This window comes from Cyprinus carpio, chromosome A23 (assembly GCF_018340385.1).
Source record: "Cyprinus carpio isolate SPL01 chromosome A23, ASM1834038v1, whole genome shotgun sequence".
Taxonomy (NCBI): domain Eukaryota; kingdom Metazoa; phylum Chordata; class Actinopteri; order Cypriniformes; family Cyprinidae; genus Cyprinus; species Cyprinus carpio.
Window position 1 is genome coordinate 4,336,557 of NC_056594.1, and position 12,126 is coordinate 4,348,682.

At 36.8% G+C, this 12,126-nt stretch overlaps 1 protein-coding gene across 1 annotated transcript; it reads right to left on the bottom strand.

Moving 5' to 3' along the window:
- Positions 1-928: 928 nt before the first annotated feature.
- On the bottom strand, positions 929-6,968 carry LOC109081738 (cysteine and glycine-rich protein 1-like). The gene is made up of 6 exons (XM_019096710.1): positions 6,785-6,968; positions 4,659-4,768; positions 3,406-3,574; positions 3,004-3,133; positions 2,780-2,873; positions 929-1,656 (listed from the first exon to the last, which is right to left on the bottom strand). Exons 2-6 carry the CDS (start codon positions 4,765-4,767, stop codon positions 1,580-1,582), a joined length of 579 nt encoding a protein of 192 aa, XP_018952255.1. The 5' UTR covers position 4,768; positions 6,785-6,968; the 3' UTR covers positions 929-1,579.
- Between the last annotated feature and the right edge of the window lie 5,158 nt (positions 6,969-12,126).

The window sequence follows — 12,126 nt, forward strand, 5'->3', positions numbered from 1 at the left end:
AATGTTAATAAAAACCATGCCTGATTAATGGTATGTATAAATTGCATATTTGAAACAATAGGTTATATGTCATTTAGATATGTACGGAGCCCCGCACATGGCATGCAGGAAAAAATAGTATGCTAAATTGTGCGCATGATTTACTAATTCGTTCCCTCAATGTACTAAAACGTGCACACGATTACTATTGCGTTCCCTGGATTTACTGTTTCGTTCACTCGATTTATAAATTGTGCGCACGATTTACTAATTCGTTCCCTCGATTTGCTAAATCGTGCGCACAATTTAGCAAATCGAGGGAACGCAATAGTGATCGTGTGCACGTTTTAGTAAATTGAGGGAACGAATTAGTAAATCGTGCGCACAATTTTTTTTTTTTTCTTGCATGTCATGTGCGGGGCTCCGTAGATATGTGATACAATATACACTATGGTTCAAAAGTTTGAGGTCAGGAAGATATGAATACATCTATGTAGCAAGGATGCATTCGATTGCTCTAAAGACATTTATAATGTTACTACAAAAAAGATTTCTACTGTATATCAAATATGCGTTGTTCTTTTGAAATTTAAATTTCTACTTACCAAAGACTACTGAAACTATTTTAAACACTGATAATAAGAAATGTTTCTTAACAAATACAGCCTTGGTGAGCAGAAGAGGCTTCTTTAAAAATAATTGAAAAAGCGTACAGACCCCAAACTTTTTAATGGTAGTGTACATCATCCAATGAAAAAAAATTTAAAAAATTTAAAAAAAGCTTAAAAACCAGTGAACATCTGTTCATTTGTTTTGTTTTGTTTTGTTTTGTTTTGTTTTTTTAATGTGTGACACCATATTCCCTCTACTAGAAATACAGTATACACTGAAACTAGCTCCGCTTATTTGCAAGGCACATTCATTTTACATAAAATAAATCTTACAAACATTTACATTCACCAGCTATTCAGTTTAATGGACACAAATAATAAAAAAAGACACCAAAACTGTGCATTTTTGTACATTTACTTCTATAACATCTACTTAAAGTACATACATATGTGGGATATTTTTCCAATGATAGTGAAATTATTTTAGCGCATCTTAAGCCAGGGAGTACCTGTGACACATTCATGCTTTGAATAGAGCTAAAGAAAACTTTCTTTACTGTGATTAAAGCTCAAAGAATCATGTGGTAAACTAGTAAACTCATGCAGATCCATTAGAGAACAGACAGTACATCTAAGCAGAAGAATACTGACAGCACAGCTCAGGTTCCACCAAATCATTTTATCTGAGCAGATTAAGTCTAAACCCATGTTTTGTTTACATACTAGACATTCTTTCAAGCATTAAGCAGCGTTCAAGAGTTAAGCAGAGATGTTTATGGGTTCAAGACAATGACATGATGTGGAATGTGTTGAAATGTGGAACGTGTCTTGTTTAAGATTTAGACTGAAGCATCTGGACTCTGGTTTCCTTCTTGACTGACACCGGTTTCCATTTTGAAGACACTAACATGCACTCACTCGTGCACATATACACGAGCAGGAGGTGTTTAGGTGTTTCTGCAGATGCTTACGATTGGTGTCACGCTGATCTATTTAGTGTGTGACAGCGCTCCAGCACCTTGACCGTATCCAAAGCCCTTTGGACCAAAGTTTTTGGCATAGCAACCTGTGTAGAGCACAAAATAAAGTTAATATGGCACCATGACAATGGTAAGGATTTTTACAAATTATGAAGAAAATGTGATTGGTGTTGTTGCAAATCTCGCCACAGTGATTTTAGGTGGTTTTTCAAAGTAAAAATACATTGAATATGTAACATAGTGCATATATTTAGCCAAATGCTCCTCTCTAGAGTTAGTGGTCCAGTTATGGATATTGGATAGCTTTCCTAAGTTAAATATAACATTACAAGCCATATTGTTAGTTTTATTGACGCCTGGTCTAACAAAAATAGAAACCATGCACTAATGGTTTGTAATGGTATTTGTTGTGGAAACATTAAAAACCATCAACTGTTAACCATTAAAACATTACCAAATGGTTTCCAGTGGTTGCCAAGTTCACGGTTTTCTCACAGAATTGAGCTACTTGTAACCTGTTTCCGTGAGTTGATTTTTTTTCCAGCTGTGTAAAGATTTGACATATTGCATAAATTGTAACTGACTGTAATGTGTGTATTGAAATATTTTACATTCTAATTACATTCTAATGATAAATCAACTAGATTATGAGTTGTGTGAGGGAGGGGACTTTATGAGATTGATTATGATTAATGTTACTGATTTAAATTTTGTGTAAGGCATAAAAGTGACTGTAAAATTTGTATTTCAGGTATGGGAGGGGTATATGCTGAGTTTTGATATTTGGATATGGTTGTTGGGCTTTTTGGGGGCTATTTTTGATTGACCTTTGGGCTGGTTTTGTTACACAGACCTAGTAATCCTGTCCAGTAGTGTGTCTTGGGCCATATTCCTTTAGGATTTAGTGGTTCTAACATGCTACCAATAAAAGGTGACAAATTACAAGTAGAGAACCACAGTGACAATTTCAGTTTCCATCAAAACCAGTACAACAATACCAATTATAACCAATTACAGTATATTAATACCATTAAAGGATGTAATGAAAATGAAGATTGATTCAAATCAGTTTATCAATATTGTCAACCCAGCCCAAGCTGCTTAACATGTTCTGAGTGTTTTTAGTTCATTATGTGGTTCTGGGTGTTTTCTAGGTGGTTGCTTGGTGTGAATCATTAAAAAGAGTCAGGATAACATTGGATACTCTGCCTTTGCAGTAGATTTCACCATCCTTGTCGGCTAAAGTTGTAGATTCCAGCCCCTTGCCGCACTTCGCACATCGGAAACAACCCCTGTGCCATGCCTGCAGAGAAGAAGACCACATTCACTCAATGAAGACCATGTCCAGAGTGTACAGAATCATAAATGGTGGCTTAGTTTATTTTGGTGCATCATGACAGCATTTCCTCCTGTCGTTTCTGCTTTTGGCTTACATTTCCTGCCCCTATGACTTTTTCAGCTGCGTAGACGGCCTTGCTACACCGAGGACATTTATCAGAGCTGCCAAACTTTTGAGCAAACTTGGATGTGTTGGGGTTATTGGTTGGCCGGTGCTCCTGAGGCCTGCAATCAGGAGACACACAAGAGTCAGATGCTGAACAGTCACCAGATTAACCACATTTCGCTAGATTGCTAGTTTCAGTTATTATTAAACAAAATAAAAATGCCTTCACTTTCTTCTGTTTTCTAATTATCCCAGTTGTCCTAGCTTTTTACTATTTTGAACGATGACTGAAACCTTGAATAACGGGCACTTACATTTCGTGAGACTAAGCTAAAAGAACAAATATGAAGTAATATTTAAGAATCAAAATACAAATTAAGTGTATTCTTACTCCACAGGTTTAATTCCCAGTGACTCTCCTTTATCCATGCTCAGAGTTCCTGCGCCAGCGCCATAGCCGTACCCTTTGGGCCCATACTTTTTGCCGTAACATGCCTTGCAGTACACCTCATTCTCATGGACGGCTACAGTAGTGCTGTCTAGACATTTCCTGCACACCACTGAAATGAGAGGGATGAGTGAATATAACAAAATACATAGATAAAAGTGTTCTGCAGTGACCTTCAGCTTCAAGATTTCAAAAACATAATAATGACAGTAACCTGGTTACCAAAGCAAACCTGTTGCTTTAGCCAATATAGACATCTGAAAGTGTGGCGAGTGGATGATACCATAATATATTGTTGTTTGAAAGACATTATTTTGATGAGAAAGTATATTTTTCATAGTTTAATATTAAAAGAAGATTGCACAATTTCTTTCCCTGAAAATTTGCTATATGTGCTAGTTTTGTGTAGTTTGTGATCATAAAGCCTCTGTCTAGAAGAACACCTCAGCAGGGTTCTGTGTTTAATTTTTTATTAAAGGCGCTTTGATTTTTATTTGTATTTTTTATTTTTGCAGACAGTCTGTCTGGAATGCAGAGCCCTTTGAGGGTCCAAAGCAGGGTTATATTATACTTCATAAGTGAATTATAGAAACAACCAGAAGAGAGCACCAGAGAACAATCTTGACGTCTGTTGGAAAAAAACTGATGTTACCACCTGAACTACGACTGTGACCCAGCTCATAACATTATCCATAATTAGAATTAGTTACTCCTAAATGATAGCAGATGCCCTACTTATTAAATGTAAGAAAAAGTAAGTAATAATGAACTTTAAGGTAAAAAATGATCTAGTTGCTAATGCACTTGTAAATGTATGCGACAAGAGGGTTTGTGGTATCAAGATGCAGTTTTATAAGATTTTTTTCACACTCAAAAGCAAGTACCTTTTCATAAGCAACAAACATTTTAATGTGTAATATATTCATATTATATTAGATATATAAATAATAACCATGAAACTAGCAGAATATTACAGCATGCTCTTTCAGAACAGCTTTAAAAGCATTCTGGCACACATTTTCCACTTCAGCACTGAGTGTTGTGCCTACAGTTGTTAACAGAAAATTATACATTAATCCTTATTCAACAGAAAGAGTCTGCCCTTGGCAAACATTGTCAAACCAACTGACCTACTGATACTGTGCTCTCATGGCCCATGTCACGGCACTGGACAAAAGAAAATGAACAGGACTTACTGCACAGGAAGCAGGATCTGTGGAAGCTCCGCCCTTCACACTGCACTTCCTCTGCAAAGTACACTGTTTTCTGGCAGCAGCCACATTTGTTTCCACCCCCAAGAGGCATCCTGTAACACACACACACACACACACACACACACACACACAGAGAGAGAGAGAGAGAGAGGCCTGACCTTAAATTACCTACTTTTGAGGGGCATTCATAACGGAGCACACAATAAATAATTCAAATCCAGAAAATGTGAGTAAAGGTTAAGTGTAGGAGTAGGTTTAGGATAAACAATTAAAATCGAAGAGAAGTCCTGAAGTTCTGTAAATACTATATATGTATGTAATTATACTGTAGTTGGTCTTTAGCAAAGAAAAACACAAGAACTTTACATAAACGTGATGACATACCACAAGAGAAATGCAATGCCAAAAAAGGCATGGAGATTATTGAAGCATGCATGTCTGAAATCTGAAACATGGCAATTTTGGTATAAAGGCGCATTTGGACTTTCAAAAGCACATACTTGTTGTGATTCCAGTGCACAACTTGAACTTCACTGCTTGGCAAGTTTATGGTTTCTTTTCTAAATATGCCTCCCGCTTCATTAGACTAACATCGCATTGGATCTCCAGTCAGCCGGAATTCATTTAATCTGACTTTAACAGCATGATGAGAATGTTACAATTCAGAACCCACAACTGCAAAACAAAACAAAACAAAACAAAACAAAACAAAACAAAAAAATCAAGTTTTTTGACCCAGTGTGAGTTCTGGATAGTACATTTTAATTTATGCCTATACTTTTTACAGTGAATCATGCTTTCTGATTTGCTGTAATTGCTGGGAATAGTCTCATTGGTTTTGTCCATAAAAGGTTGTAATAGAGACATTCCTGCATAGTTCTGCTCTCTCCAGTCTAAACACTAATTCCGGCCCCAGACTCCAAACATGTTGGGTTGTCAAGGTTGTGAGGAAATGTCGTGACTCGGCATACAGCCACAAATGTTGATAACATTCTGTACTATAGTTACACAAGTTATGCTCTGTTATGGCCATTTCCCTTCCATCACAAGCACATGCTTCTCTGACGTTGTCACAAAGGGTCATGAAATGTTGGACAGATAGGTTCACAACCAGACTCAAGGAAGTTAGACAGAACTACTAAACTGTTTTAGGCAGTGGATTCAATCTACTTCACACTTCCTGTGATGTCAGAATTCTTGAGCTTTATTCATGACTACAAATCCACCATGCTGCATTAGTCTCATTTCCACGTGGACTACAGTATATAACACTATACTGTATATCTTCAAGCTCGCAAAGTCAGGAAACAAGATACAGTCTAAACACACTTTGTTCAACTAACAATAACCAAAAAATAGCGACATTTTATAAAAACTCAACTACACACTACTCAATTACTGGTTGCTTTAACATCCATGGAACTTTTACAATTCCACAAAAAGTGCTTTATAGTGGAAATTGTCTTTAAATCATTAAAATGTTCTTTAAAAACTATTTTAAAGCTTTTATTTTTATTTTAAAGGTTCTCTGGAGAACCCAGTATAGTTCACCTATGATATCACTATAAAAAATCACCTTTTTGGGACCTTTATTGTTAACTGTAGAGTAAGACTAAGGTTGGACGTCACCTGATCTATTATTTGTAACACATTTAAAAATCTAAATTGAGTTATATAAGATATGTTGTTTAGGAAAGACATTTTGCAGCAGATTGTTGTTTCCCCAGACGTAGTGATAAATGACACTCAGTTCAAAGGATTTGTTTCTGAAAATCTTGGTCAAAATGTTCCAAAGACTGAATGAGTTTTTGGCAGAATGAGTTCAGTTATTCCATTACAAAGCAAGACTAGACAAGTCACATTCCTGATTCCAGATCAGAAAAGTTAGTAGTAGTTTGTAACGTTCGAAAGGGAAAAACTGAACTTGTTGCTTCCCGATGAATGCCAAGAATTTATTAGGTTGAACAAAATCAAAGAGTTGATGAGGTGGAAAGAATTTAAAGAATTCCAAGAAAACAAAAGCTCAGAAACAGTTTCAGACTTATGAGCTGCACACAAGCTTGCAGAACCATTACGCAAGAGATGTGTAGAGCGGAAGAGTTTCTTACCTGAAGAAGTGATCTTCTCTACTAGGTGTTGATATGGACAGAAAATCAGCAGTCAAAGTCCAGCAGATTCTCCTGTCCTAACACACGTAACGGTGGAGGGGTCTGTGTCAAACTGCAGCACAGGAGCTCTGGGGTGGGGCAGTGAGGGAAGTGAGGCAAACTGTGTGCTGTGGTGAGTGGTTAAAGCAACAGCACTTCCTCATGACCTGTTGTTTGTTTGCTCACTGACACCCCCTCTGACACTCATAGACATCCTGAACACGGCCTGTCACAACATGACACTCTGAAACATTGAGAAACATCTAAAAAATATCAAGAAGGTTCATACAAGTATACAAGTGTGATAAGTCAAGGTTTACTGAGTTTCCTCTTTCATACCTCAAGAATTGACCTTGAAGGGAAACTTCACCTTCAGGTGTTGGTCCCCATTGACGTGCATAGTGTTCTTTTCTTTTTTTTGTATACTATGCAAGTCAATGGGGACCAGCACCTGAAGGTGAACTATCCCTTTAATAATTAAGTGGAAACAGCAAAAACAGAAATATTTCATAATTAAATGAACTATACTAAATAAGCAAAATATAAAATAATGTAGAATATTCGCTACCATTAAGAAGTTTGGGGTCAGTAATATTTTTCAAAGAAATAAATTCAAATTAAAATCCTGAAAGAAAGAATTCAAATTCAAATCACACAAACACAATGGCTTTTATCATTGATAATAATCAGAAATGTTTCTTGAGCAGCAAATCTGCATATAAGAGTGATTTCTGAACGCTCATGTGACACTGAAGACTGGAGTAATGATGCTGAAAATACAGCTTTCATCACAGGAATAAATTACATTTTACAATCTATTAAATATATACAACATATTAACACAGAAAATAGTTATTTTAAATTGTAATAGTTCACAATATTACTGTGTAAATGCAGCCTTGTTGAGCATAAGAGATTTATTTCAAGAACATTAAACAATCTTATCGACCCCAAACTTTTGAGGTATTGTGAGTAAAATGTATCTATAGTTTATATATATAGTTTTTGCTTAATAGTGAACTTGTGCCATCAAGATTTTTGCTCAGAGACCTTGCTGACAACATAGAGTCCGTTATTTTATGATTCATTTACATCAACAGATGGAGTCCAGCTGTTAAAAACCAACGAAGCAGCTCTGACCTTCATATTTTCTTTTGCTTGGGTGGGTCTGGAAATGCCACGAGCATGTGGGCAATGCACTACTGTTCCTCTCCAGGATAATTAAATATCCCGTCAGGCACTGCAAGCATCTCTTCCTGTAGCAGGGTAATTACAGTGTTACAGTGATCTACTGTAGTGAGTGCTGCTTTTGAAGGAGCTATTAGCTCCGGTGAAAGCTACAGTTTCAGATAATAACTGAAATTAAAAAAGTTCACTTGATTGAAATGTTCTAAGCCACAACAAAAAGTTACTTCAGAACAGTCATATATTAAAAACATCCAGCAGACACCTACAGTAGTAAAGGCAGATATTTTATGGGTATTTCGAACATGTTAATCGTGCTGTTCAAATCAGTGTTAGTGCCAGCAAATCAATAACTTATTGGTAAATATATAGATTATTTGCTTGATTTTAGCAAGAGACATCTGTTTTTCCAAATGTTAACCACAAAAAACATTTCCATAATTCCCTCCAGTAATGGTTAAAACATACATGGTGAAAATTTGGCCCATAAGTTTTCATGTCATATCTACTGTAATTCAGATATGACTGCCGACTTCCACATCCGGCCCAGAAGTGAATGCTGTCAGGGTCCTGATTTCATCATTTGCTCTCTCCTCATGGTGTATTTGTACTAGAGATATATAAATGGGTTATATAGCTATAGAGAGGTCATTCGTTTGCTAAATTTTATGACTATGAGCTGGAGATTGAATAAAAGTCACATTAGACTGCATTTATTACATCAGTTACACTGTACAATTAAACTACTCTGGGTCTGGGGGTGGAAAGAAGTCTTGATTCCACTCAGTCATGTTTATCTAGGACTCACTGGCGCCATCTTGTGGCATCAAATTAATGATTTTGAGAAAGGGACACAGAAGCTGTTTAGCATTATGCCTCAGTATGATATTAATAACTTAGAAATGATATCAAGCTAACTTGTAACAATCTGCGACTTGACCAGTTGCCAAATCATGAATGTGTAAGCCTGCATGAAAAAAAAAAAAAAAATTCATTTCACTCCCACTGGGGCGAATTTCATATATTCTCTGTCTCGGCAAATGCTCAGTATCTGCACCTGTTTCTAGTTTTGATCCACAGTTTTATCCTCACTTTTGTCTCACTATGTTTTTCCTGTTTTCCTGAATATGTTCTTTCTTTTTTTGTTTAAGAAGTATGCAGTTGGATCATATATTCTTCAACTCCCTGAAAGCCTGACGTGTCAAATCCACATGACTTTCTTTCTTTTGTCAAACAAACAGAATCGAAACGTTTGAATCCATGAACAACCCTTAACTTACTAAAAAGTGAGTTAAACTCTTAAATACTAGCTTAACCATATACATTTGATACATAGGCCTATAGTATGATATCAAATGTATATGGCTTTAATTAGTGAAAGTATGTTTGCTGCAAAGATTTATTAGTCTGCAAGTTTACACCAAGGACATGATGTGTTTTACCACAGCTGTGACCTGCTTTCCCCTGAACCTGGCGTCTTGTTCACCATTACATATGAACAGAGCTCAAGTGTATTAATCCTGAGTATGAAAATGATTCTTAAAGGGATAGTTCACCCAAAAATGAAAATTCTTTCATGATTTCTTCACCCTAATGGTGTTTTAAACCTACAGTAGTTTTTGGTCGTCTGTTGAGCACAAAAGAAGAAATTTTGAAGACCACACAGTTTCTGGTCTGCATTGACTTCCATAATAGAGAAAAATTAAATTAAATTAAATTAAATTAAATTAAATTAAATTAAATTTAATTTAATTTAATTTAATTTAATTTAATTTAATTTAATTTAATTTAATTTAATTTAATTTAATTTAAACAATAGAAGTCAGTGGCTACCAGCAACTGTTTGGTTACCAACGTTCTTCAAAATATCTTTGTGTGTATGTGTGTTCATCAAAATAAAGAAATTCATACAGGTTCGGAACAACTTGAGGGTGAGTAAATGATGACAGAATTTACATTTTTCAGTCCTGTCGATGATTATTGTGCGTAGATTATCACGTGGCATATGGTCCGAGATTTGCGTCGTAAGGAAGGTTGTGTGAAAAACAGAAATGTCTGAATCATTCAATTTATTTACACTTTCAAATATGAGTCACTGTTTGTGTGAAATCCCCTTATGACAAAAATCCCAATTCATTTCCTTCAGTCAGTCCTTGCCTTTTTGCATGTAATTTGCATAAGGCTGCCAAAACAATTAAAAGCGCTCAACAAAGAACCGTATAATCATCTCATACCAACTTTGCTTTGTACTGCCTCCTTAATCTGTCTGTCTCTCTCGTGTTATCTGCTCATTTGTGAGCATTCAGAAAAGGCCCCCTGCACACAGATGGCTGTGTTCACTGCATCATTAGCGGGCTGTAAAACGCTTACAAAGGCCGGGGTGACACTGGCACAGGCGCACCATTGTGGCGGCGTCTGCCGGGCTTCCCAGTGCTGGCATAAAGCGTGCCTGGGGCCACAAGTAGTTTGGCTTCGGCCGACTTTACCCCAATGCACACACACACACACTGCGTCGCTCTCATTGCACTGCGCACTGTCATATGGGAATGTGTGTAATCTGTGGAGAGGCCACTTAATAGGCCTCGTCTTTGTGCCTAAGAGCCTTCTGGTGCTATGCAACAGATATTTCAGTGTGTGCACATGTGTTAGTGTATGCACGTCCTTCATTTGAAGAGCTTCTGCTTTCACACACACTCACAAGCTTCAGAGGAGAGTGGAAACATACACAGCTCTGCAGTGAATGGACAGCCTTTATGCTGTGAGTAGCTCCTCACTTATTATTTCTTTATTAGTATTATTAATTTTATTTGCAAATCTGCATAGAGAGTCAGACAAATTTGTGGTTTGATAGTATGCTTGAACAATCATTTTATCCTATATTTCTTTTCAGCTGTTTTAGCTTGATTTGAAATCAGTCAGTTACTGTATTTCCATCGTAGCATGCTCTCTTTTATCTGTTGATGATTGTAATGGATGTATATGTTCATAGATCAACAAGGATGGTTTGTAGATTTCCCTGTAGAAGATGATACTTATAAAGCGTATTACCATGATTTACTGGACATGAAGATTTTAAACAATAGTTCACCCTAAAATGACCAAAAATTGTTTCAAACTTCTATGACTTTTTTTTCTGTGGTACATAAAAGAAGATATCTTCTCAGTTTTTTGACCATACTATGTAAGTCAATGGTAACCAAACTGTTTGGTTAGTAACATTATATTCTTTCGTGTTCTGCAGATGAAAGTCTTACAGGTTTTAATGTCATGAGGGTGAGTAAAAGGGTGATTTAACATTACATTATGCAATGATTCTGGTTCTCCATTTTGATTGGTCAAGAGTGCTCATATAACACTCAAACAGCAGGACTGTTTCACTATTTGCACATCTGTGTGCATTTCTGAGAGGTTCAGTGATTCTTTTTGCATATTACATTGTTAGTAGGTGGCGACAAGTGACAGTCTTCATTAGCCATTTGAGTCATTCACTCAACTAAATCATTTAAATCATTAACACAACAGACTGGTTCATTCAATTAATCAAGTGACAGTTGTTTTTATGAGTGAGTCTTTTGAATCATTGACCCAACTGATTCATTTGGAACAGTTGGAACAGTTTTCATTTGTGGAGCAAACATACATAATTGGCAATATTTTGTCTAAAATGTAAGTTCCTCTTCAGGAACTCGAGCTGCGTTGAAACGCTTTGGGGAACGTGCTTAGCGTGAGCGACTCTGAATATCGTGTGTAATCTGTCTCATGGAAGAGTGTGACGTCACGGGCGGGGTGACGTAAGCGACCAGGAAGCTATAAAGGCACATGCCGCACAGCTGGCATCAGCTTCGCGTCTTTCAGCAAGCGCTCTGTGTGTGCATGTTATTCTGTCTTGTCAGTCTTATTTATTGTTGTTTGTCACTATTAGCTCCTCTTAGAGTAAGCAATAGTCAAAGAGCAAAGCTAAGATGAGACATCTGAAAGGCGAATCCAGATCAGCGTTTCAGATTGTGTGTTCCTCCCTGCCCTCGCTACATCACGAGTGGGGATACACACAGTCTGTGCGCGATCTGCCTAGGATCAAAGCAGGCTGATTCAGCTCTTGAGGGAGCCGTCTGCCTGCA

What these genes read in the sequence shown, in the direction of transcription:
- LOC109081738 (XM_019096710.1), bottom strand. Translation starts at nt 4,767, where the DNA reads ATGCCTCTTGGGGGTGGAAACAAATGTGGCTGCTGCCAGAAAACAGTG. An exon ending in CAGATCCTGCTTCCTGTGCA is followed by an intron (nt 3,575 to 4,658) that starts GTAAGTCCTGTT and finishes CTCTCATTTCAG; the next exon opens with TGGTGTGCAGGAAATGTCTA. An exon ending in AAGTCATAGGGGCAGGAAAT is followed by an intron (nt 2,874 to 3,003) that starts GTAAGCCAAAAG and finishes TCTTCTCTGCAG; the next exon opens with GCATGGCACAGGGGTTGTTT.